The sequence below is a fragment of the Miscanthus floridulus genome, chromosome 9 (assembly GCF_019320115.1).
Source record: "Miscanthus floridulus cultivar M001 chromosome 9, ASM1932011v1, whole genome shotgun sequence".
Lineage (NCBI taxonomy): Eukaryota > Viridiplantae > Streptophyta > Magnoliopsida > Poales > Poaceae > Miscanthus > Miscanthus floridulus.
Window position 1 is genome coordinate 37948920 of NC_089588.1, and position 27818 is coordinate 37976737.

At 42.4% G+C, this 27818-nt stretch overlaps 1 protein-coding gene and 1 pseudogene across 1 annotated transcript; both read right to left on the reverse strand.

Annotated features, from left to right (window-relative positions):
- Nucleotides 1–21168: 21168 nt before the first annotated feature.
- On the reverse strand, nt 21169–24691 carry LOC136481759 (F-box/LRR-repeat protein 12-like). Its single transcript, XM_066479060.1, has 3 exons — nt 24521–24691; nt 22792–22881; nt 21169–22004 (listed from the first exon to the last, which is right to left on the reverse strand). The coding sequence occupies exons 1-3, from the start codon at nt 24544–24546 to the stop codon at nt 21365–21367; spliced, it is 756 nt and encodes a 251-aa protein (XP_066335157.1). The 5' UTR covers nt 24547–24691; the 3' UTR covers nt 21169–21364.
- LOC136481758 (F-box/LRR-repeat protein 12-like) lies at nt 21978–22665 on the reverse strand (annotated as a pseudogene).
- Nucleotides 24692–27818: the final 3127 nt, after the last annotated feature.

Sequence of the window (27818 nt, forward strand, 5' to 3'; positions counted from 1 at the left end):
AAGGATTCCCAAAACCTCGGGATCCCATGCACCTTCAAGGCGGTGAAGTGAACTATGAGAAATGGAATGCAAAGGCTCGAAACACCATCTTTAGAGGCCGTTGCAAAGATGTGTTTAACTAGGTGAGGAACCACAAGGACACCCATACACTATGGTCGAACATTTGTGCGCTCCATGAGGGAACTAAGAGCGAGCGTGAGGAACACTATCATCTTGTAATGAAAAAGCATAATTCTTTTGAGATGCTTCCTAAAGAGAGTGCTAATGAAATGTACTCATGCTTGAATGTTCTTGTAGAGGAAGTCAATGGGCTTGGACTCAGTTAAATGCAACCATCTGATGTTGTAAGAAAAATCTTGAGTGTCCTCCCCATTGATAAATATGGGCATATTGTGACCGTGCTTCATCAAGGTGATCTTTCCACCGCTACACCGACTCAAATCTTGGGAAAGATCAATGCTCATGAGATGTACATGCACATCAGACCACAAGATGGCTCATCCTCTACCAAGAAGAAAGACAAAGACTTAGCATTCAAGGCTAGCCAAGAGAAGGGCAAAGCAAGAATTGAGTATGAGAGCTCAAGTGATGATGAAGTTGATGATGCAAGTCTTGCTCTCATGGTGAGAAGAACCACCAAGATGCTAAAGAAGCTCAACAAGAGTGGCATCAAGTTTGATGGGAAGAAAAAGAAGTTCTTCACTAGTACAAGAAGGAAGCCAATCTCCGAGATGGATTGCTACAATTGTGGAGAACTTGGTGATCTAGCACATCAATGCACCAATCCCAAGAAAGACAAGTACAAGAACAAGTACAAGGGCAAGAAAGATGACTCAAGTAATGAAGATGAAGATGAGAAGAAGAAAAACAAGCCATACAAGAAGAAGGATGGCAAGAAGAAGGACTTACACAAGAAGAAGAAAAATGGGAAGGCATACATCGTCGGTGATTGGCTCACGGACATTGATTCATCAAGTTGCTCATCCGATGATGATAGTGATAATGAGAAGGTGGCCGCCATTGTGATTGATGCTTCATCATCTTCACCGACACCACCGCTATCATCCTCTACACAGCTATGCCTTATGGCCAAGGGTGAACGGAAGGTACCAAGTGATGATGATAGTAGTGGTGATGATCATGCTAATAATGATGATAGTGATAGTGATAGTGATGATGATGAATATGAATCACCTTCATATGATGATCTTGTTAAATTGCTAAATCAATATACTAAGATCATTAGAAAGACTAGAGCTAAGAATGACAAGCTAGAAGCTAAGAATGATTCTCTTTTAGCTAAATGTGATATAGCCAAAAAGGCTAGTGCTCAGCTTAGAGAAGCAAATGAAGCTATGTCATCCAAACTCAAGCAGCTCAAATCTTCTAAGAAAGAGCTTAAAGATAAACATGATAATCTTGAGGGGATGCATAAAGAGCTCATCACTAGCCACAATATGCTAAAAGAAGAATATACAACTCTCAAGATAAATCATGATAATCTTGTTATTGCTCAAGAATATTTATCCAATGAGCCACATGATGCTACTAACGATGTTGTTAAGATTGATATAGCTACATCATATGATGATTTAATTGTTGAGAGCATTGAGCAAGGATCTATTGGCAAAGGCAAGCAAGTGGTTGAAACCGACAACTATAATGAGTATGTCAAGCTCAAGCATGATAATGAAAAGCCCAAGAAAGATCTTGAAGAGCTCAAAACCACCAACACTATAGTGCTAGAAACTCTTGATCATGATGGTTATTTGATTCTTAAGAATGAGAAGCTCAAAGAAGAGAACAAGAAACTCAAGGAAGAGAAAAATAATGATGCACTCAAGGAAGAGAACAAGAAGCTCAAGTTGGAGAAAGAGCATCTCAAGATTGGATTGAGCAAGTTTACAAGAGGCAAGCATCTTCAAAGTGAGCTACTTATGAACACCATCATGAAGATGGATAGAAGTGGCATTGGGTATGTGGCAAACCAAGAGAAGAAGGCTCAAGCTCAACAACAACAACACAAGTTAAAGCCAAAGCCAAAGCCAAAGAGGTGTTTTGAGTGTGGACAAGAAGGCCACTTTGCCCATGAGTGTCAAACTCCACCACCACAACCCTTGCCCAAGCATGCTAGACCCTTTGCTTTCAATGCTCATTACATGCTTAGAAAGGACTCTAGTGGAAAGATGAAAGTTATGTTCTTAGGACGTCCCAACAAGAATAGGCCTAAGAAAATTTGGGTTGCAAAGTCACTTGTTGAGAAAGTCAAGGGCCCTCAACAAGTTTGGGTTCCTAAAGCTTGATCTCTTGTGTGTAGGTGAACTACAAGACCGGTGAAAGTCATTGGGTAATTGATAGTGGTTGCACATAACATATGACCGGTGATCCTCATATGTTCACCTCACTAGATGAAGAAGTAGAAGGACAAGAAAGAATTACATTTGGAGATAATTCAAAGGGCAAAGTTAAAGGATTGGGCAAAGTGGCAATATCAAATGATCATTCAATCTCAAATGTGCTATATGTTGCTTCAGTGAGCTTCAACTTACTATCCGTTGGACAATTGTGTAATCTTGGCTTTCAATGCCTATTTACCAAGAAGAAAGTGGTTGTATCCAAGAAAGATGATGATGAAGTGTTATTCAAGGGATTTAGATACAACAACCTATATCTAGTGGACTTCACCTCCGAAGATGCTAATTTGAAGACTTGCCTATTCACCAAAACAACACTTGGGTGGCTATGGCATAGAAGACTTGCTCATGTTGGGATGATCTCACTCAAGAAGCTAATGAAGAATGATTTGGTGAGAGGGTTGAAGCATGTCAAGTTTGAGAAGGACAAGCTTTGTAGTGCATGTCAAGCCGGCAAACAAGTTGCAAATACTCATTCTACAAAAGCTTTCATGTCAACAACAAGAGTGCTAGAGCTCCTTCACATGGACTTATTTGGACCAACAACATACAAGAGTTTGAGAGGAAATCTTTATTGTCTTGTGATTGTTGATGACTACTCAAGATACACATGGGTGTTCTTCCTTCGTGACAAATCTGAAGTTGCATCATGCTTCAAGAAGTTTGCCAAGAGAGCACAAAATGAGTTTGAAGTGAAGCCCAAAAAGATTAGAAGCGACAATGGGAAAGAATTTGACAACACAAACATTGAAGCTTATTGTGATGAAGTTGGGATCAAGCATGAGGTCTCCGCAACATATACTCCTCAACAAAATGGTGTAGTTGAGAGAAAGAACCGAACATTGATCACACTAACAAGAACAATGCTTGATGAGTACAACACTCCCAAAGCTCTATGGGCGGAAGCTATCAACACCGCATGTTATGCATCCAACCACCTATTCCTTCAAAAGTTCCTTGGCAAGACACCTTATGAGTTGCTCAATGGGAAGAAGCCGGGCGTCTCCTTCTTTAGGGTGTTTGGTTGCAAATGCTATATCTATAAGAAGCGGCAACACCTAGGGAAGTTTAAATATGTTGTGATATTGGTTTTCTTGTTGGTTATTCATCAAAGTCCAAAGCATATAGAGTATTTAATCATGCCACCGACTTGGTTGAAGAAACATATGATGTGAAATTTGATGAATCTAACGGCTCCCAAGGAGCACATGAGAATCTTAATGATGTAGGTGATGAACCATTGAGGGAGGCCATGAAGAATATTCTGGTTAGATACATCAAGCCTAATGATGATGAAGATGATGTACAAGTGATCAATCCACCTTCTTCATTAAATATGCCACAAGATGGTGATAAAGATGGCAGAGTAGAAAATGAAGACACTCATGTCTCCCATGAGCCAATGGTGACACAAGCACAAGATGTTGATGCTCCACAACCTCCCCCTCAAGTGGTTGATAGAAGAAATTCACCTCTACTACAAGCTTATCTACAAGATCTCATCATAGGGAGTCCATTAAAGGGAGTAATGACTCGCTCTCAAAAGCTTGCTTCGTTTATTGAACATCACTCTTTTGTCTCTTGCTTTGAGCCTACTACGGTAGAAGAAGCTCTTCAAGATCTGGATTGGATAAATGCCATACATGAAGAGTTGAACAACTTCACTCGCAATAAAGTTTGGACTCTTGAAGAGTGACCACAAGGTGCAAGAGTCATTGGAACAAAGTGGGTGTTCCACAACAAGCAAGATGATCAAGGTGTTGTTATGAGGAACAAGGCAAGACTAGTTGCAAAGGGGTTCTCTCAAGTTGAAGGGTTGGATTTTGGAGAGACCTTTGCACCGGTTGCAAGACTAGAAGCCATTCGTATCCTCCTTGCATATGCATCACATCATGAAATGAAACTATATCAAATGGATGTGAAAAGTGCATTTTTAAATGGCTTTATAAATAAACTAGTCTATGTTGATCAACCTCCCAGGTTTGAAGACCCTAGATATCCTAATCATGTTTATAGGTTGTCCAAGGCGCTATATGGGCTTAAGCAAGCCCCAAGAGCTTGGTATGAGCGTCTTTGGGATTTCCTCATTGAGAAGGGCTTCACCATTGGGAAGGTCGACACCACACTATTCACCAAGAAGCTTGATGGATATATCTTCATTTGTCATGTGTATGTTGATGATATCATATTTGGATCATCAAATGAAGATTCTTACAAAGAGTTTGATGAATTGATGTCGAAGGAGTTCGAGATGTCAATGATTGGAGAGCTTATATTCTTTCTTGGTTTTCAAGTCAAGCAAATGAGAGAAGGGATTTTCATCTCTCAAGAGAAATATACTAATGATCTTATCAAGAGATTCAGAATGGATGAATGTAAGCCAATCAAGACACCAATGCCAACTAATGGACATCTCGACCTAGATGAGGGAGGTAACACGGTTGATCAAACTCTCTACCGCTCTATGATTGGTAGCTTGTTATATTTAACCGCATCCAGGCCTGACATCACGTTTAGTGTGTGTATGTGTGCTAGATTTCAAGCTAATCCTAAGGAAACTCATTTGATTGCTGTTAAAAAATCCATAGGTGCCTTAAGCACACACCAAGCATTGACCTTTGATATCCCAAAGGAGCTAGATTTGAATTAGTTGGCTATTCCGATTTGGATTATGCCGGTTGCAAAGTTGATAGAAAAAGCACATCTAGAGGGTGCCATTTGCTTGGTAAATCACTTGTGTCTTGGTGCTCCAAGAAACAAAATAGTGTGGCTTTGTCCACCGCCGAAGCGGAATACATTGTCGCAGGTGCTTGTTATGCGCAAATACTTTACATGAAGCAAACTTTACTAGACTATGGTGTAGTTCTAGAAAAAGTACCTCTTTTGTGTTACAACGAGAGGGCGGTAAAACTTGCTAATAATCCGGTTCAACACTCTCGCACCAAGCACATAGATATCCGCCATCACTTTCTTAGAGATCATGTTGCTAAGAATGATATTTCATTAGAAGGTGTAAGGACTGAGGATCAATTGGCAGATATCTTCACTAAACCGCTAGATGAGACGACTTTTTGTCGGTTGAGGAATGAGCTCAATGTGCTTGATTTTAGCAACTTCACTAGAAAATGAGCTTGTGTTGTCCCTTGCAGTGCATTGTAATATACAACATGTTTACTTTATGATAATACACTTAGGGCTTGTCTAACATGGTTAAGATAACCGCCGAAAAGCATGTGAAGAAGCTTAACCTTGGATCAAACTTGACAAGCAACTAGAATTAATTTCAAGTATTACTTTGCATATGCATGAATGTTGTTTTGTCATTTCTCTTCAATCACCCTTTTATTGCCTATTTTCTTAAAAAGAATTATAGCCTAAGGCAAAATATTTTGAAAAACTTGAGAGTTTGAGGGAGGTCACTCACATCAGTCCCAATTGGTATTTATTTGGATCTTATTGAAGTTGGGACTCGATTGGGAATAGGCTGCTCGAAGGACTTTGAAGAATTGCTAAAAAGGAGTGATCGGACGCTGGACCGGACTCTGCTCCCCTACGTCCAGTCAGTTCACAGGTGGTGAACCATTGCTGCGAAGGAGTGACCGGACGCTGGAACAGTGTTGTCCCTGTGTTCGGTCAGAAGGTGATCCTACGTCCGGTCAAGCGAATTAGACAAAGACAGGATCGACCAAACTCTGGCTACGTCCAGTCAGTTGGGATTGGACGTGTCCGGTCGTGACTCCAGGGGTTTTGGACCTCTCTGGAGTCGACCGAACTCTGGGTGGCAGCGTCCGGTCGTTGCCACCGGAGCATCCAGTCAATAGAAATCATGCGGGATTCCAACTCTTCTCCGTTTCCTTATCTATTCCATCGGGGGACCCCATATAACCGCCGCGCCACGCGTAGACCTAATCCATTGCGTCGACTTTGCCGTCACAGCAACCAAGCCATCGCGAATCCGCCATTCCCGAGTAGCCGCCTGCCGCTCCGCCTTCCATGCTGTCATTGCCTCCTCCACAACGCAACCATGCCCACGTCGCCACTCCCGCGCCCGCACCACTCCTACATTGCCGCGCCACAGTCATGTCGCCGTATCCCATGCCGTCATGTCCACCGTAGCAGCGCCATCTTCCCATGCCCATGCACCGCCGCATGCCCCACTGCAGCACGTGAGCTCATGCCCTAGCACCGTCGGCACCACCAGCACCACCACTAGAGACCTGTCGGAACCCTAGCCACTGATCCACGCTGCATTGCCGTAACCCTAACCCTAGACGTCAAGTTGTCGATCCGGTGGTTCCCCGATTCATTCCTCTTCTCGTCGATTCGTCGGTTCGTCAGGTAGCAAGCCCATGTTTCCAATTTCGTATCTATTGCTTGCTTCTTAGGGTTTCATATCTCTAGATGTATATTGAAATTATTCATATATCCAATCTATTCTAACGTGCAGCGAGTCAGTGTTTTTGAGGTCTCATTAGCAGTTGTCAGTCAACTCGGGGCCAAGCTCGCGAGTATGGATCGAGGCCAAGCCTCAGAAGTGTCAATGACAGTTGGTTCTTGTCTGAGGCAGCAGATCGTTCTAGATGGCATATGTCAAGAATGCCAGGGGTGGTCCAGGTGATGAGGATCCGAGGCCTCCACCTCACTTGCCGGCTGATGTGAAAGGCAAGGCGACAAAGAAGCTTGCGACAAAGAAGAGGAAGTATGCAGATGCTGACACAGAGAGAGCAGCAGCAGTTGTAGCTGCCATAGACCATGCAGAGAGAGGTGGTGCTAGGAGTGGAGTACAGATTGCAGATCAGCTTTCACCAGCACAGAGAGTAGCTATTGAGCAGGTTGAGCATCGTCATGGTAGTCCAGCTGGGACTGTCATGCTTGAGGGACGTCGTGTTGCTTTGGAGGATCCTCAGCCTTTGGGGAGCCACAGCTAGTAGAGTAGACTCAAGAGGGAGAGCAGGCCGAGTAGAATGAGGAGACAGAGCTGGCACCATAGCTTCACCACTCTAGTCGTACCTGTACCTAGGTGACACTGAGGGCAGAGACACAGTGGAGGGGTTCTCGTCTGCCTCCAGTGACTCATCTAGATTTTAGGGCCGCCATGGCCAAGCAGGTGTAGCAACTCAAATTTGTACAGTTCGAGGAGTGGTTCCCGCCGAGGAGGAATGAGCGTGCTTCAGAGGGCTTCTACACACCACTGCAGGAAGATTTTATAATGCATATCTTAATAGTGGGGCAGCATTCAGGTCTCAGAGGGTTTGTTCTATTGTGGCCATTGTAGCAGCAGCTGGAGAGTAGATTTGCCCTTACATATCTTACTTGCTAGGGCTGACAGACTTACTCGGATGGACAGGCAGATATGTTCCATCTTGGGTCTGAGAGTTCTACGCTACACTTTGGATTGACCCGCAGCACAGTTTCATTCACTTTGCATTCAGAGGCAGAGATTATAAGCTGATGAGCTTTAGGGTTAGGGAGATTCTCAGGCTTTAGGAGCAACCCGTCCGGCTACATGAGGTTTGCTATGGTCAGACAGCGCCTCCTAGACGCCCTCACGGTGGTCTTGTGCCTTCTACAAATTTAGTTCGCCATTGCTTCACAGAGCCTTTCGGCGAGGGGTCAAGTAGGACACCCAGGGATCTTACTCCTATAGCTAGACTACTTGATGCTATCATGAGGAGGACCCTACTCCCGAGGATGGGATATCACGAGGGCTTGACTCACATTCAGTTGTGGCTCCTGAACTCTCTAATGCAGTAGACTATGTTTGATATTTGGGATCTTATTCTATCAAAGATGGAGGACACTCTTGAGAGGGGTTCAGAGGTCACAGGCAGCTCCATATGCTTACTGGATTACATTCTTGATTCATAGGGCGGTTATAGTGAGGCCTCCTAAGATGCTAACAGAGTATAGTGATGCTACTATAGAGTTCTCTGCATATAACATGACTCAGATGCTCTGCCATAGTGCAGTGAGGACACCTAGCCAGCCGCGCCGTCATCTAGAGATGCTAGAGACAGTAGCCCAATAGGATGAGACTATCAGGGGCATTGCAGCTATAGAGGAGGAGCAGTTAGATGCTCAGTAGGAGGGGATGGTCGAGAGCGACCCTAGTGACAGTTCAGATGACGACTATCAGGATATCCCTTAGATGCCTCCTTGACGATATGACCATGAGGTCGGTAGCTTTAGTTCTGCTCCACTTGCACCACAGATAGATCTCACTCTACTTGCTATACTTGAGCGAATGAGGCAGGATCAGGCTCGCTAGGCCTAGGAGACCGCTGCTACATTTGCACAGTTTTAGGCCAGACAGGACGAGTTCCAGCGATAGCAGCAGGCTATACAGCAGCAGCAGCAGTAGGCCATGCATCAGCAGCACCTCCTCATGCAGTAGCAGTTACTCAGATTTATGTAGCATGTAGTTACTGCAATTGGGGCTCCACCACCACAGCCTTCACCCTAGATCGGCCAGCCTGCCACCACTTCTATGACTCTAGCTTTATAGCCCAGTGGGCTTTAGAGTTAGGGACAGCCAGCAGCATAGTTTCCTTCACCTACAGAGCAGGTGTCCCAGTGGTTTGCCTTGCTAGTGCCAGCCCTGTAGTTCACACCTCTACAGATGGGCTTCACTCCCCCTCAGAGTTCCTTAGTGCTCACCCCAGTTACCAGGAGCCTTGGTGCTACCTTCAGCGAGTTGACAGGGAAGCCTACTCCGCTAGAGCTATATGTCCCTGGTCCTTCCATAGTTGCTCCTATTACTGGGACTACAGAGACACTACCCTCTTCAGTTGCATCATCAGAGCTGCCTGCTACAGTCATACCTAAAGAGTCACAGGCCGCACTAGTCCCTGATCTGACCCAGACCGCTTCTGCATCGCTTCCAGCTACAGAGGGTCATACAACTCAGAGCTCAGGATCAGATGATGATGGCACACAGTTCCAGCTCGCTCCTCGCACCTCAACATCTGACTCGTCCACTGTAGCCCCAGCGACCAACCCTTAGGTTTTGGTGTTTGACGCCAAAGGGGGAGAGGGATCGAGTATGTTAGACTTAGGGGGAGCGATACATTTTGGGGGAGTCTATCTATTATATTTGATTTTTTATGTGTGATACACTATTATGCATTCATGTGTTTACTTTCATGCATCGAACTATATTTATGTGATAGTGATATCTATGTGATTGTGATATTCATGTGATATGTGACATGTGTGCTCTCTACTTTGAATTATTTATATGTCATATCACTTGTGTTATGCTCATTTGCTTTGCTTCCGCATTTTACTCCGATGCAAATGAGCTTTATTACTTGTACTTATGCTTATTTCATATCTATTGAGTACATCATGTTGGCTTGGGTCATATAAGCTTGCCTATCTCTTTCGTTCTTATTGTCAAAAGCTTATATGAACCAAGCATGTTGAAAACCTCGTCTCTTTCACATACTCGAGGTTGTATTGTCATCAATCACCAAAAAGGGGGAGATTGAAAGCATCTAGGCCCCTAGTTGGGTTTTGGTGATTAATGACAATACATGATTACCGTGACTAACGTGTGTTTTGTAGATGCAATTAAGTTAGGTCATGGTAATGGTAATTGATTGGGCAATCATGGTGGTCATGCCCCTATAATGGAAATCGTTTCGGTTTTCAAAGGATGGACGACAAGGTTAAGGATGGACTAGTTCTAAGTGTCGTTTGGAGTTGAAGAGACACTTAGAGTAGTTTAGGACTTGTTTTTCCTTTGGCTATACTATTCAGGGGGGTATGGACGGGTAGCTTGACCTAGGTGAGTCTAGTGGGTTAGGTGTGGTGCACACTTGTCAAATCTAGCACTAGGTAGCTCCAAAATAGCCCTTAGATCAATTGGAGCAAACTTCATTCACATATGATTGCGAGTTGGAAGTGAATGGAGGGTCAAATGTCGACCGGACTCTGGTTCCGGTGTGACTGGACGCTGGCGCAGAGTCCGGTGAGTTCATTTGATCAAGGTGAAGTCGTCTGGATGCGACCGGACGCTGAGTGAAATGTGACCGGACGCTGGGTGCCAAAGTCCGGTCAACTCTAGTAAGGTTCTAGAGAGGGAGAATTCTGATCGGATGTGTCTAGTCAGTGCTGATCGGACGCTGGTCATGTTCCGGCTACTCACCGGACGCTGAGCAACAAAGTGACCGGACGCTGGGTTCTAGAGTCCGGTCAACATCAGTAAGGTTCCAGAGGGTAGTTTTTGTGACCGGACGCATCCAGTCAGTGCTGACCGGACGCTGGTTAGTGTCCGGTCACAACTTAACTCCTTGTTGGTGGGGTGAACTGATCGGAGCGTCCGGTCACCCCATAGTGGCACATAACGGTTCATTTTTAATGAGTGGTTATAAATACTTCCTCTATTCACTCAAGTGATCACTTTTGCTTATTCCAACAGCTGAGAAACACCCTTGAGAGTGCAAAGAAAAGCAAGGTCCTAGTTTGGTGATTGAGATTTGAGAATCCAAGAGAGAGGCCTCATTAGTGAAAGCAAAGTGTGCATCCACCCTTCTCATTAGGCTTGTCGTGGTCAAGTGAGAGTTCGTGCTTGTTACTCTTGGTGATCGCCATCACCTAGACGGCTTGGTGGTGATTGGGAGCTTGGTGATCATCTGGCGGAGCTTGTGGATGACCCAACTCAAGTTGTGAGTGGTTGTGGGTAATTCACCGTGATAGAGTGTCGAAGAATCAACCCGTAGAGAGCACTTGATCCTTATGTGGATCAAGGGGGAGCTACACCCTTGCGTAGGTGCTCCAACGAGGACTAGTGGGGAGTGGCGACTCTCCGATACCTCAGCAAAACATCACCGCGTTTCTCCTTCTCTCTTTACTTTAAGCATTTACTTTGAGTAATTCAATTCTTGTCTTTACATTCATAGAATTGACATGCTAGAGTAGGATTGGAACATAGGTTGCTAAACTTTTGTGCGTTAGAACAATAGAAACACTTTCTAGGCACAAGGGGTGAATTGGGCTAACCATAGGATTTAATTATTGCAAAGAATTTTAGAATTTGCCCAATTCACCCCCCCCCCCTCTTGGGCATCTTGATCCTTTCACTAGTGCTCAACCAAAGCCCTGATCTTGTAACTTAACTAATGGTATATGCAATAAACCTTAAAATATGCTTTTTAGCAACATGGAACAAGGGGGCTAGAGCATTGGCTATTTTATGATGCTCTTGATTCCTCTCTTTATGGACTTATCTATAAACGAACATCCGGGACTTACAGTACAATTGTGAGGGATACATGGCTCTGGCTTTAGCTCAATATGAGGATCTTTTCTAGCTTGTTAGTGATTACCTTTATTAGCGTAAAAATGGCTTGATGAATCAGGTGTTGTGCGGCCTCTGTCCCTTGTGTATAGGCTGCGCGTCATTGTGCCATCGGGAAGGGGAGCTCTACATTTGTTTGCCAAGTGAATCTAATGACCCTAACTTGTTAGACGAACCTTTGAAAGGCTACATAGTGAACCCTGTCGACCTTCCTTGGTAGTGGGTCAAGAGTTTGGCCGCCTCGGGCCAAAGGGTAAACCATGATTCATAGTGAAAGTGTACAACCTCTGCAGAGTGTAAAATCGGTATATCAGTCATGCTCACGGTCACAAGCGACCTTGGACCCTTATGGAATAGATGATGAACACTGATGGTACTGATGATAAAGATGCTCACTAATGATTACTGTTTATGCTATTCATTATTCATGTTTACCTGATCATGTGTTTATATGGGTGTGGGAATAAACTTGTTGTCACCCAATTGCTAAAAGATGACTCATTAAAAGCTAATCGTAGTTAAACCAGTGTCAATCTTTTGAGCCACATGAACCCCATATTATATTTGTTGAGTACGATATGTACTTACGCTTACTTTACTTTTTCAATACTTTGGAAAAATTTCGGATGGGTACCAGATTGCTAGAGTTTGGAGGAATTAGGCTTGTGATCAACCAGTCAGTTGTTCCTGTGGAATTGGAGTCTTCACCCTAAGATCGGAGTTGTCTTTTCCGCTGTTTGCTGTTTAAGGTTATATCATTTATACTAAGTACGTTATATATTGAGCATTGTCTTTAGATATTACCCTTATTTGTAGCTATATGTGAGATTTGACTTCCTGGACTTGCGTATCTGGTTTTGTTCTTAAAACCGGGTGCTACAAGACCTTGCATTTCAGTGGTGCTCACGCTTTCCAAATGATAGGATCAAACTTCGTGTTGGTTGAACCAAAGAACTATACCAAGTATGCGTACCTATTGGAGTACTCCCATTTTGCAGTAAGGTTTCACTCAATATAGTATGTCTCCCCCTCTATGAGTTGGATGCCCTACAAATATTCCCACAGAGAGTCAAATTCAATGAAGTGGTGGTTTGTGCTGACTGACTGCTGAGCGCAAGAAACATTGATGGCCTGGACCCAAAAATTATTCCTGCTTACTGCTCTCTGCTCCATGTAATTCTTCCCGTCTCCTGCTGCCCAGCAAAAGTGGTTGACACCAAGTCCTTGGGTGAGGTTCAATCAAGCCAAGATGATTGCTAAAATAAGGTCTTTCAATTGTATTTGTTTCCCCACAAGGCACCCGAAGCATGCCACAACCAACACATCCAGAGTGCTTGTGCAAATTTTTACATGTCGAGAATGCCCACACCACCACCTAGCTTAGTATGTAATACTTATTTTATACCATAAATATTAGCATTGAAAGGATTGAGATGCCCAAAATTAGGGGGTTGAATTGGGAAAATATAAAATTCTCACAGAAAATTAAATCTATCGCTTAGCCCACTTCGCCCATATGCCTACCAAGTGATATCTATGTCTACTTTTACAAAAGTTTAGCACCCTAAGCTCCAATCTATGAAAGGAACATGACAATGTATCCCAATGTATTGGAGAGTCGGCACTTTCGACTAGTCCTCGTTGGAGCACTAATGGAGCCCATAATTTTGATTATGACATCCAAATCACTCCACTAGGCCAAAGCTCTCTATTGATGCCTGTGGACGTAGCTAGAACTTCAAATGTCCAAGAGAACCAAATAGCACGAGTGGAGAGTGTATATATAGGGCTCACCTTAGAAACTCGCTGTTGGAACTCCAGCCAGCTAAAATACACTCACTGAAAAGCTACAATGGTGTCTTTGGATGAGCAGCAAATTCTGATGCATTTCCAATGGCAACTAGCCATTACTGTTCTGCCCTTTACTCTGATGCTTCTCCGGTGACACCATCACAGAATTCCGGTGGCCCAAAAATAATTTTGGAAAAGGTTTTTGGCCAGGATTACAGCTCTGGTTGCCTCACCAGAAAATTCCGGTGGGCTTGGGAGCTCTTTCTTCCCTGTGCTGCTTCACTATGCACTTAGACTCAGAGTCTAAGCTCTGGTGATATTTATCTGGTGACCACATGAGAATAGTCCTTTAATTAGCACAGTACTCTGATAGTCATTTAACATATGGCCTAAGCTCTAGTGCTCCTTTGATTCTAGCACTTTTGAAATCCAATGGTCATGTAAACCCTTCATTTTCATCCAATTCAATCACTTTTGAAAACGGCTCGACTTCCAATTGATCTTAGAGCTTCATCTGAGCTACGACCTAGCACCACATCCATTCACTGGGCTCACCTAGGTCAAGCTACCCACTCATACCCCTCTTTATAATATGGCCAAAAGATAAAACAAAACCAAAACTACTCTAAGTGCCTCTCAACAGCAAATAGCACTTAGAACTAGTCCATCCTGAGCCTTCTCGCTCATCCTTTCATAACGAACATGATAACCATTGTTAGGGGCACAAAAACCATAATTGTCTATCAATCGATCATCATTGTGACCTCGCTAATTAATATCGCTGTAAAACACACGTTAGTCATAATGATTATGTCGATATTAATCGCCAAGACTGAATTAGGGCCTAGATATGCTTTCAAGTATCTTTTATATAAATTTGGTCAAACTTCATATGATTTGATGACTTAGAATGAAGCTAGAATTGTATTCCTTTGCATGAGATGTAGTGGAATGTGTAGTGCTATGATTCATTTAAAACACTACTACAGAATCGATTTTTAGGGGCGGCTCATAACCATTTGTAGGGGCGGTTTGCCCAGCCGCCTCTACGCAAGGGTCTCTACAAATCATGCATTTGTAGGAGCGGTTCCCAGGCCGCCCCTACAAATCGATTTGTAGGGGCGGCTCGTATTACCAGCCGCCCCTACAAATCGATTTGTAGGGGCGGTTCAATCTAGAACCGCCCCTACAGTACGTTTTCCCGCCAAAAAAATTCAAATTTACAATTCAAAATCGCATTGCCGAACGCCCGGCGACCAACGTTCCGAACCGCGTTCGCGTTGCCGAACTCCCCGCGACCAACATTCTGAACCGCGTTTGTGTTGCCGAACGCCTCGCGACCAACATTCCGAACCGCGCTCACGTTGCCGAACGCCCTACGACCACGACTACAAGCACAAGAGTATTCTATAAACTACAATTACAAGTCCAATTCACAAGAATATATACAATCCATCATTAAATATATAAATTCCATACACATTGTTATCAACGTCCTAGAGCTAGCCTTTTAGTCTCCTGAAGGTGTTGGTACTGAGGATTTGTACCTAACTCAGACTCTCGGTCATGGTAGGCGCCTCTGACATGTACAATCTGGTCCAATATGAAGTTGCAAAGGTCGCCGACGAGCTCTAAGAGTTGGTCATCCTTGTATGGGTCTCTTTTCATTCCTTTCTCTTCTCTCCACTACAAGAGAATAAGTTTCGGTTTAGTATTTCATACCATGTACGAAGTTTTTATACTACGGGTGAAGAGGTTCAAACTTACCCTTAAGGGGTGTCTCCTATAGGCACCGGTGTTACTTATCATGGAAAACATATATAATATCCACAATGTACACTCCCAAACTTCTACTTAGGGCACTGTGTGTTTTGCATATGAAAATGTTAAGTAATGCTTTTGACAGCCATGTAATGGAGTACTGAAGAAGTAAGTTACACTTACCGCACATAGTATTTTTATAGCCAGCTTTTCCTTCCTTGCTGGATCATGCCTTCCATGATGATTAGTGACATAGAACCTAAATGCCCTGTTCGAATTATTTTGGCAAATACAACTTGTTATTATCCTAAAGTGAACGTTACAAGTATGTATACAAATATATAAGCTAATGAGGATTGTTGATATGTATACGTCTTGAGAATCGATATAAAGTCTTTGTATGTCACCGTGTCCTTATCTAATGAATCAAAGACACATGCCATGCTCCTCCCGACATCGACAGCTATACAAATCCAGTGGTTGCTGCATGGATTTAATCATATAACTAGATAAGCTCTTTTGCATCGAATAAAATTTATCGAACAAAGCTTTAAGTATAGAGTTGAACTTACTCGAAGTTGTATGGTAGCCATATAGCAGAGTGTTGTTGGAGATTTTTGAAAGCAAGGGCAATGTATGCCGCAACCTTAAGGGACTCTTCCCTTAGTTTTGCCGTATAGATGTGCTCTTTCTCCCGAAGAGTCTTTGCAGCAGCTAGCTCTTTGGCATCCGTGTCCACCGTTTAGGGTAATTAAAATTTGTTTGGGCTATAGCTTGAGGGTCTACATACCCGGCTTTTACACTTGGCATTTGTTTGACAATGTGCACTTGCATTCTACAAATCATGGCGTGGGTTAGTTACAACAAAATTCAAAGATTACATTCATATCATATCGGAAGGACAAGGACTTACAGGCACCATGTGCGAATTAGATTCATCTCCATTTCTCCCAAGTGAAAGCATGTTTGCATGTCATTGAAGTCAAAGATAATTTTCCCGGCTGGGCTTCCAAATGTGCCGGTGGGGAAGCATGCTTGTATGATATCTATGCTCGTTGAGAGAACATGCAAGTACCAATCATGGAACCTTCTCATTCCAAGTGGTAGGCATTGGATGTCCCAGTTTGGTAGGAAGGTCTTGCCTCTTTCATATGTTTTCGGGCAATCCTTTGACCATTTGATGGCATCAATATTTGGATACTGCTTTGCAATTTGGTGGAGTTTGCTAGTGACGACCTTCTCAGAACCCCATGATAGGACTTTTTTAACTTGGTTCTCAGGCTTCAACTGGTCATGGGAATACCACTTGGACACCGACGAGACGTCTTTGATCGGAACATAAACTGGCCTTATGGTGATTGGATGCTTCTTTCGAAGTTCCCATTCAGGCACGTCCTCATCTTCTTGTGCTGCAGCTTCGTCAGGAGGCACTCGTTGTTCATGTATCGACTGTGCTTGTTGAGAAGACTGTGGTATCTCATGATGCACTTGCTCGGTATGAGCTAGAGAAGGTTGTGGCAGCTCATCAGGCACATGCTCGCTAGGAGGCGGGGAAAAATGAATCAAATTAATAATTACTTGAGAATAATTGTATATACTTCAGATATATATGAATATAAATCTAATATAATTACATGAAGCATACAAACACACCATGGTAGAGGAAAATTAATTAATGGCCCATTTATCCATAATTAATTAAAATACATATTTATTGATTACAATAAACAATTTTAAAGACAACAATTAGCAACAATTATACTTTACCCAATATCTTTCATACAAACCTTAGTCCAAAATTACAAAAATGAAATTAATAAAAAAACCAAACCCTAGATCTAGATCTACATACACATGAAACATGCATAAAACTAACTAATTGTTCACTAAAATCAAGAAACATGGACCAAATAAGGGTATGATCTTGTTCCCCTCCCTAATTTACCCTAGTATATTTGAAACTTGGGTCTAATTTGCTTCATAAGTAGCTCAAGCACCATAGAAGAGAGAGAAAAACAAAACTTTAATTACTTACTAACCAACCATTAAAACTAAAAAAATGTGGAATAGCATTTTCTTACCTTCTACAACCTCTTCACCAAAGGATTTGAGACCAAAACCTTTCCCCCCTAGTAAAGCAATTTTTGGGAGGTGCCCAAGGCTTCCTCACCTTTCTTTCACGGGTTGGAGTGAGTGACCCGATGAGAAAGAAGATGCTGCAGTTATTTTATATGTGGGTCATTTGTAAGGGCGACTGGTGATTGAGCCGCCCCTATAAATCGGAGCTATTTATACGGGGGCCATTTGTAGGAACGGCTCAATCACCAGCCGCCCCTACAAATAGAAACGCCGGGAGCGGCTGGTGAGTGAGCCGCCCCTACAAATCAGACCCATTTGTAGGGACGGCTCGTATCACCAGCCGCCCCTGCTGTTCCATTTGTAGGGGCGGCTGGTGTCTGGGCAACCGAGCACGGCACTGTAGAGGCGGCTCCATCACCAGCCGCCCCTACAAAAAATTCGATCCGTTGCTAAAAATCGTTTTTTAGGTAGTGAAATGTTATGGTTGCATCACTAATAATGGCCCACAAAATTAATGGGTGGCTGTGTATATATCTTTTAGTGACAAGTTGTTAATTGTAACTTGTAAGATATTTCTTCTTTTCTCTTATAGCACAAGTAATTCTTGTCATCTCCATTTTCTTATATGATCACAGCTATTATATTAATATTTTATTCTGTTTTTACGTACAAGTTCAGGCTTCAGGGCATACTCAACTTCGTTATGAGAAAAGTCTACGCCTTAGCATGTATGGAGGATTATTCAAGAAGGTACGAAATGAAACGTTTTCCGTGCTTTTGACACTATGACTGCGAAACATATTATTACGACAAGTTAAGAAGTTGTAGAAGTTGAAGGAAACTATTTTAATCACACAGACAATAAATTTTATCTGTGTTCTCAATCGCAATTGAAGCTTGAATGAACTATTCATTGTTCAATATGTTTTTCTTTGAAAAAGTAGGCCCATCCCCTACGGGTTGTTATATTATCAAAAAGGCATATTGTCCAACAATATTTTAAATTTGAATAATAAAGCTTGCCGTACTTTTAAATTAGCTTGCATCACATCGTATTAATATTACTCCATTTGTTCCAACTTATAAGATATTTGATTTTTGTAGACACATAATTTTTACTATACATTTGAATACACTATGTCTAAATATATAGTAGAAACAATGTATCTCGAAAAAATCAAAATATCTTATAATTTGAAATTAAGAGAGCTGATCTTGTCTTGTTTCCCGGTTTCTTATTATGAGGTTACAGGATGATATAGTGATATGTCAACGCGGACCGCCTTTTTTGTGTTGGTAGCTGCCGTACAGGGGTGAACAAGCTAGGGGTAAAATTCCCAACCGCCGCCACCACAGTCCTCCTCCACCATATTGCCTCAGTCCCCCCTCCTCTCTTCTGACCGGAGATAGAGGAGCGGGGACCTAATCTCTTTATATGGCCAATGAAGTTGGTTGGCTTTCGATGCGACAATCTCAACCTGTTTTTTTGTTTGCTCTACAACAAGGTTCGACATCTTCAATACTCTATTCTGCTGGTGAAGGATTGTAAGTCTATGTTATTTGGAGGGTTCCTCTAGTCTCTAGCCGATGTTCTTCAGTGGGTTCTAGATCTCATTATCAGTGTCGAGTGGGTTTTGCGGTCTTCAAAGCCTTATTTGGCGAGAGTATCTGTAGTTGTCTCTGAGGCTTTTACTCGTGTGCCATTATAAAAGTTGATAATTACCCACAAGCCATTAAAAAGTTATGTTCTCACAGGTGTCACTGCTCTAAACTCTTTTGCCCTCCACGCCACTTCCGTCAGATTTAGCTCTAACGGTGTCAAACGGCGGGTGTGAAAAGTCGAAAATCCCCTCAGAATATGCAATTAATTTTTTGAGCATCTTAATGACCTCAAATGAAAAAACTCAAAACTAGAAAGTTATAGATCTCGATAATATCTGTAATTTTTCTACAAAAATTATCTTCATTTAATTTTGTACAAAAAAATGATTTGTTATGATTAATATGTCTTAGAAAAATCATATTTTTTATATGGAATCAAATGAAGATAATTTTTATATAAATACTGTAGATATCGACATGATCTACAACTTTTTAGTTTTGAGTTTTTTTATTTGAGATCGTTAAGATGCTAAAAAAATTAATTGTATATTCAGACATGAGGGTACTTTTGACTTTTCATACCTGCAGTTTGACACCGTTAGAGTCAAATCTGACGGAAGTGGCGTGAAGGGCAAAAGAGTTCAGAGTAGTGGCACCTATGAAAACTCAACTTTTTAATGGCTTATGGGGGTAACTACCAACTTTTATAATGTCACATAGATAAAAGCCTCCTCTTCTCTATGTTGTCTTTACAGTGTGATCTTTAAGCACCAGCAGTTAGTGAACGATCGAAGGAAGAAGGCGACCAATTCGATCTTTAATATACTCTTATATTGTTTTAGAGACCATTTTATGTTTTGTTGCCCATTTTTTGTATTAGCCTTTGTTTTCCTTGAGATATATCAGTTGTGAGGCACTTGATTGTTTCTATAAAAAAACTACCGAACAGGGAACATCTCTAATGTATTAGCTTATATTTGGACTTACGGAAAAGGCTAAACTCTTTTTCGTTGTTCTCAATTTAATAAAGCTTGTTATAAAAAAAAATGGTGTCTGAACCTACGCTGTATTGCTGTGACGCGTTACGCCTTGGAAGGCAGTTACTCGGCCTATTCACTGGTTGGTTTTTGGGCTGGTTTAGGTTGGCTGGTGCTGGTTTGTTGTGAGAGAAAAATACTGTTGATTGGCTGGTTTGGACTGACTGAAACCAACAAGCGAACAGGGTAGTAGCTGCCAACGCTGGATCGACCACAGAATAGTACAGTTCCTGCATGCATTCAATTGATTTGCCCTTCTTTTTTGTTGCTGGTAAAATATTTTTCGGTTCACTGTTACGTATGCGCCCTGCGGACGAGCAGTTCGTGCACCGCAATCTGAGCGGACGCAGCCGGTGGTGACACGTTTCACACGGGATATTCACCTTGTTCGCTTGTTGGTTTCAGCCGAGCTTATTCAACCAGTCAACAGTGTTTTTCTCTCACAACAAACCAGCACCAGCCAGCTCAAACCAGCCCAGAAACCAACCAGCGAACACGCCGATTGTTGTAAAATAAGCAAGGACGAAAATGAAGGTCATTTTCAGATGCTAATAATAAGCCTGCGAGGTGCGAGGCAATCATCAAGATCGAGAGTCCTTGTCGTTGGCACTTGGCAGGATCAGCTCGTGCGGTTGCTTCTGGTTAATCGCGCGTGCAACGGCCTGAATAACCAAAAGCTTTCGAACCAGTTGATTTAGGCGTTGCCTAGTTCGATACAACTGCCCTGCCAGAACAATTTCAAGTTCCCATATTGTCTCATCAAGTTGGTGACCAATAAATTAACTAAAACATTACAATCGAAAAAAAAATGGTGTTCTGAGCACAAAAGGGTATCTTGGCAGCAGATATGTTTGCCAAATTCTGTCAACGCTACCAAACTTTGTGAACGAAGGAATGGCAAATATGGCCTTGAACAAAATAGCAGCTTAACGAACACTGAACCTATTTGGATGACACTTTTGCTGTCAAGATGAAGGTTAGGCAAAGGGTCATCTTTTGCAGGTTCTGCTACAGGAACTTGATCATCGCTAGGTTTTGCAGACAGTTATCCACAAAACTGTACTTCGTCGTAGCAGGAAAAAAAAACAACATAGCAGATCAACGGACAGAATTCGGAACTAATCCAATTGAAAAAAATATAAATTCGGAAGCAATCTGCTGCACCAGTAAACCAGAGCTAGAGCAAATTAGTAACAAAAGTACACCTTATATAGGTTCAACTCACTTGTATATTTACGGTTCACTATTGTTATCTTACAATAAGTATGCACCAGAGCAAACAGAATCCACATAATGACTGAAGAACCAATCACCCTGTAATGGGACGGGCTATTAAACTTTTAGCCCCCAAACTCAGAAAGTCTAACTACAATTTCTCCTCAATGCAGCCGGAACAAATTCTCAATGGAAGGGCCAATGGACAAAACTTCATCCACCCTTAGGTTCACATGGGGCCTGGAAATGGTAAATAAAGCCAGGCCATTATTGGTGATCTTGGCACAGCCATTTATATGCAGAACATCAAGGCGCGGACAACCATTGCTGAGGGCCAGCAAACCCTGGTCACAGATGTGTCGGCAGCGGTTCACATGCAGCACTCTTAGCTTATTGCAGTACAACCCGATTGCAGACCAGCCAGGTAAATGGACCCCATGGCAGACAGCAAGGTTCCACTCCTCAAGCAATGGGCACCCACTGGCTATTGCTGTCACGGAATCATCTGTGAGGTAGCGACACATCCTGAGATTCAGGATGCAGAGGCTTTTAGCAAAAGCAAGGTTGCCCAGGCCATCCAGACCAGTTGAGCTTCCTAACTTGTGCAAGTTCAGGTACTTGAGTCCACTGCCACTAACTACGTCCAACAAACCATCTGGAGAAAGCATGCAAGACTCAGCTTCAAGGTAACAAAATGAACTTGAACAACCTCTGAACCCAATACCAGACAGACGCCTGCAACCTGTAATGATTAGTGTGCAAATGTTTGAACAGTTGCTAAAGATTGCAGAAACCCCTTGATCTGAAATGCCCATGCAAGAACCAATATTTACACTCTTCAAAGCACGGCAGCCTTTTGAAAGACTTTCCAAGCCAACATCTGTAATATTAAAGCAGCTTTGAAGTTCAACCACCACCAAATTAGGGCACCCAATAGCCACCTGTGCTAGACCACCATCTGTTATACCAGAACAGCAGTAGAATGAAAGGGATTTTAGAGATGATCCAGACATTCTCAGTGTGCTCAAAGCTGAGTCAGGTAGCTCTGTGAGCCCAGCAAGGGATATCCGGTTAAGACAAGGTGAGTGAGCCAATATCTTGGGGATGCACTTGGCATGCTCCTTGTCTATTGTAGGGTTAAAAGAACAATGGAATGTTAGTGATTTCCGACCAAGGTTTCGAACCTTGAACCAATTCTTGCAAGTTAAACCAAAAGCACTCCTCTCTGACTCGCTTTCTAGCTTGTTAAATATAGAAAGCAAGCAATCATCAGATAGGTAACTGATGGAGTTCTCTAAGCTGACATCTATTGTCTCTCTTTCCATATTTCACTTACTGAGTCCCGTCTGAAGGTTGGAGTGCTTGGATCTTGATTAAATACTTCTGGGATGTACTGGAGGAAGATGAACTTGCTGGATCAAAGCTACACAAAACAGCTGGCTCACCGTATCCGTAGCCAATAGATGCTCCACATTTTCGGCAGAGAAGCTTAGTTTTTGGCCTGTAACTACGCCAGGCGAGGGGAAAGCAAGATACCTCGTCCACCTGAGTAAATCGGCTGAGATCAACAGAAATGAATGAAATCAGTCCTTTCTTCAGAGACTTCTTATATGAGGATCCTACTTCAGATGTGCTTCGGTTAGAAGATGAAAGGTTTAGAGGGTATCCACAAGATCCACAACTGTCAATACAAATGTAAATGTTGTCAGAGCTTGCAGAACAGACAGAGTAGTGGACATATATACAATATATGGTATCCAGAAGATGATATTGCATTAAAGCGATGTTTGACCAATCGAGCTGATACTTAGAAGCCAATGGTATTACATTGAACTCATCTAGCTATTAGTGATAACTGTATCAAATAAATAAAAACTGCATTTGGCAGTTGAGGGAAACAACAACGAGAAAAAACTAGCATCATTAATGCATGACAGAGAAAAATTAACGAACACTTTACCTATCTAAGGAAATACCATTCCACTTGAAGATTTTCCTTGTTGTTAATGAGGAAATGAGAAATGAATGCTTTTTATCATCTTTATATATTAAATAGCAACCATAATGACATTTATGGTTCCAAATATTATCAATGGTTGAATCCTAACAAGTTACTACCTCCATCCTGCAAAGAGTGACGTTTTGGTTGTCCTAAGTCAAACTGTCTTATGTTTGACCAAGTTTATAGAGAAGACTATTAACATTTATGACACCAAATAGATTTACTATGAAAATATATTTCATGATAAATTTAATGATATTTATCTGGTATCATAAATATTGGTATTTTTTCGTATAAGCTTAGTCAATCTTATAGATTTTTTGACTTAGGACAAAACCAGAATGGCACTTGACGGAGGCAGTATATAAATACATGGGGGAGTTGTCCAGGGTACAGACATCTATGTATATATATAAATTTCCAATCAGTTGTGTAAACAAACTACATCACTGCAATTGTTGATGAGCATCGAACCAAAACAGCTGACGCCATCGCAAAACCCTAGTAACGTCCTTTTACTACGTTTCAAGTTTCCATTGGTTAACTGTAATCCGACAGCGGATGACACCTACTGTGCAAATGTACCTTGCTTTATGTTCAGTTTCAAGGAGCAGCGCCACGACAACACAAACTCTAGGTTTTGCAAGGTCATTCCAGCAAGCACGCGTGTAGCATGCTTCAGAAGACTGTCCACGGGAAAGGATATTGCAAGGTGAATCCCGACATATCCGGACATCACACGAAACCGTTGCATGGATGAGCTCACTACAGCTTCTGGAAATTAGTGTAGTCCCCCAAATTCCAGCAGCATGACTCTTTTTTCGGCAACAAATAGATGGCCATCAAGTTAGACATTCTAAGTAACAAATATTGTGGGTGCGTCACCCAAACAACCTGTACCCTGGTTGGTAAATCAGCTCAATTAGACTACGGATTACTTCATCAGGCCAAGACGGTACCCAATTTCTGATCAGGCATGTAGAATACATACATACAGTATACAGGTGTGCCAATCGGCAATCGTACACAAATCAAACCAAGCACAAGGGTCATGGATTGTGTATTTCCGGTTCTTGGTTCAGAAACTAGAACAAGACACCAAGATTCCCACTCCAAAAGCAAGGTATCATCCCAGGACAGCTATCAGCAAAGAATAATAATAATTCAATAACCCAACAGCATCCATCCATGGCCCCACCCCGATTCACCCGTAACCACAGGCAAGAACCGGACCCAGACTCCTCGCCTCCCACCAGAACGACCGAAAAATGGATCAATTGACGGTGGAATCGAGTTAGTGAGGTGGGCTAAAAATCACCTGTAGTCGACGTCGCGCTGGGACATCCTCGGGCCACAGGAAGATCGGGATGTCTCATGGATCTAGGCGACGTCGCCTGGGGCAGTGGGCCGTGGTCAGGCGGAGGCGGCCATGGTCGTTGAGAGACTTGTTGGTTTGCAGGTGGAGGGCCGGAGGGGAAAGGAATTTGGGGGAAATGACAATGACTTGGCAATCTTGGCTCCTTGGGGGCGGGCGGGCGGACGGACGCGCGGGCGGCCGGCGGCAGACGTGTGTGCGACTCTCCGTTCTTGGTCGGCCGACTGTTTCTGTTTGACTCTACCGTTGCCGTTTCGGGTTATTAAAGTGACTGATGCGTGCAAGGGATTATTATTATTTTTTGTTTTAAAAAGCTCATTTTTCTGTTCTATAGTGTGTTGGGATAGACAAGTGGTCTCTTGTGAAAGAAAAATGACTTCAAAACATATGGTGTTGTAGTACAGTTGCAGAATCTGACGAATTTCTTTTCCTATCATCGAAAGGTCAAGGACATCCTAATGACATTGGTCATGTTCGGCTTACCTCATATTCGGCTTGTTCGGCTTCTTTTTTTAGCCGGAACAGTGTTTTTCTCACACAACAATTCAGCCGGAACAGTGTTTTCCAGCCAGTTTCAGCCAAGTTTCAGACCAGCGAACAGGGCCATTATAAGATTTAATGGCAATGAAGCTCAAGAAAAGATTGGCATACGATGATAAGTTACTCGTTTGGTTCCAAAGTAACTGCATATCTCGTTTTTCAAAAGTCAAACTTTTTAATTCTAGTCAAATACATATAAAAATATACTAATATTTATGAACATCTCGCTTTTTAAAGAGTCAAACTTTTTCAAGTTCAGTCAAACATATATAAAAATATACTAATATATATGACACGCAATACATATCATCATTAGATTAAGAGTGGAATGTGTTTTCATAATAAATATATTAGAAGAAAAAAATGTTGATAATATTTTATTTAAGTCTAATCAAACTTAATAATGTTTAACTTGTCAAAAAACGATATGTGCAATTATTTTAGTATGGATGAAGTGCGTAATAATCTAATAACATCTAGATATAATAAAGAAAAGAGAGAAAATATGAGAAGCACCGTGAACTCCACAGAGTGGCTTTAGCGATAAGATGATGTAAAATGCCGAGTGTCCAAAAGAAAGAAGCTAAAGAAAATAGATTTTTTGGTTGTCAAAAAATTTAAGGTGAAAAAGAAACCAACTTACTCTAGGAGTGGTCTATATTTAGCGTCTAGAAGCTTCGGGAATGGCATGCATCAAGTGGGCCAACTTTGTGGTGGGTTGTATGCAACGCTTGTTGGTTTCAGTCAGGGCTTATCAGCCATGGTACAGTATTTTTCTCTCACAATAAATCAGCACTAGTCGGACTTATCAGTCCAGAAACCAACCAGCGAACATGATGTATATATAATTTCTGGGGTTCCTTTTTTCAAAAAGCTGGAGATCTTGGCCATGGTGCCCGGTGGCTTTGTTGGTTGTTTGACAGGATTTTCAACTTGGGCATTCCAACCTCCTAAAGTAAAAAAAAAAGGTCGAATCCAAAATTTAAAATATAGTCCATAGGAAACTTGTAAAATACTTAAAGAGAGCTTCGATTGGTTTAGCCCTTGTTTAGTTGGATCCCAAAATCCAAAAAGTTGCTACAGTACCTGTCACATCGAATGTTTGCGGCTCGTGCATGGAGCATTAAATGTAGACGAAAAGAAAAACTAATTGCACAGTTTGGTGGGAAATTACGAGACGAACGTTTTAAGCCTAATTAGTCAATGTTTTGACACTATTTGCCAAATAAAAACGAAGGTGCTACAGTAGCCCCAAAATCCAAATTTTGCAAACTAAACAAGGGCTTAACTTTGCCATCCTTTATGCCTTGGAAGCCGCTAATGATGTCCCTCAGAACTCCCGCTTAATAAAATCTGACCAAGTTGTATTTTGAGACTGTAAATCAGAAATCAGTGAATCAAAAATCAACTTGTGTCCGGGTACTAATCTGATCAAGGATAGTATTCCAGCTTGTATTAGCGTGCTTGTAGCCAATGATTTGGCATCAAAGTTCTGAGTAATGGAGATCACTTCCAGGTTCGCAAAAAAAAAAAAACAACTTGGTCATGTGAATAACCGAATCCTCAACCTCAACTGAATCAGTGAATCACCAAATCAGGAAATCGGCTTGTCCTGGCTACCGTCGGCTAGTTTCCTCTGGGCCACGAACACCAACCGAACATCCACGACGGTGTAAAAGCACCTGGAGCACCTGTTCGGTTGGCGGGTTTGTTTCGTTGCTGGTTCGTAAAAAAATATTACTGGCTGGTTTGTGTGAGAGAAAAATATTGTTCCGGTTGAAAATTTACAATCGTTTACGACAAGCCACAGCCAAACGAACAGGCCGTCTCGCTGACGTTGTGCCGCCGTGCATGTTGCAATGGGTCGACGAGGTGGGCTGAAATGGGGCTAGGCTGGGATGCACGGGTGTGGGCTGAGAATTAAATATAATAATTGTTTTGAATTAACTGGCTGCTTTTAGGATCATTGCTGATTTTAGAAAGGGAGTACCCAAGTATTTCCCAAAGCATATGCGTTTTTTTTTTCCGCACACAATCACCGATTGGGTGGCAACAGACACGGCGCAGACATCAAGAGGAGCAGAAGTGGAACAGGCCGGCAGAAAAGCTGCTAGAGATCACCGCTGGCTCCTCGCTGGCGACACCCTTAGATCGCCGACTAAATGCCGATGTGGAGGAGAAAGGGGAGGAGAGAGAGAAGAAGTGGGTTGTAAGCTTACAGCTAGTTTGGGCACAAGAACCAAGAAAGTCTATGAGAGAGACAAGTGTGCCATGTATTAACTGTAAAGAGCTAACTACTATATAAGTGGGCTGAGAGAAGGCTGTAAGGAACCTTACAGCCAGCAAACCGGCTATATTATTAGCCTTGCTCTTAGAGGAGCTCCGAACTTAGTTGGGCATCTCCCCCTCCCCTTCCTAAAACCCTGGCTTTTGGGTGAGTCCTGGTCAGGGGCGGAGCTAGAGAAATATGGAGGGGGTGCGGCCGTATGGACTTACTTCATAGCACGACATTATCTTGTAACCTTCATTAATTATTTTTTTCCTTCAAATAGCAAATAAGTGTATTACTCAAGTGCACATAATCGATGTGACAACTAAGAGATGTTTTTATAATCTTCATTCTCGAAAAGCATCTCTCTACGTTGCAGTAGCTAGCAACCGGCAATACCAACATTAGCTTCAAAAGTTAATAGACTAATGG

Excerpts from the sequence above, each read along its gene's own strand:
- LOC136481759 (XM_066479060.1), bottom strand. The coding sequence starts at position 24,546 with ATGTCCCAGCGCGACGTCGACTACAG. Across the intron at positions 22,882-24,520 it reads CAGCGCGACGTCGACTACAG|TTGTGGATCTTGTGGATACC; the intron begins GTGATTTTTAGC and ends TTGTATTGACAG. Across the intron at positions 22,005-22,791 it reads TATAAGAAGTCTCTGAAGAA|AGATCAAGGGGTTTCTGCAA; the intron begins AGGACTGATTTC and ends CATGGGCATTTC.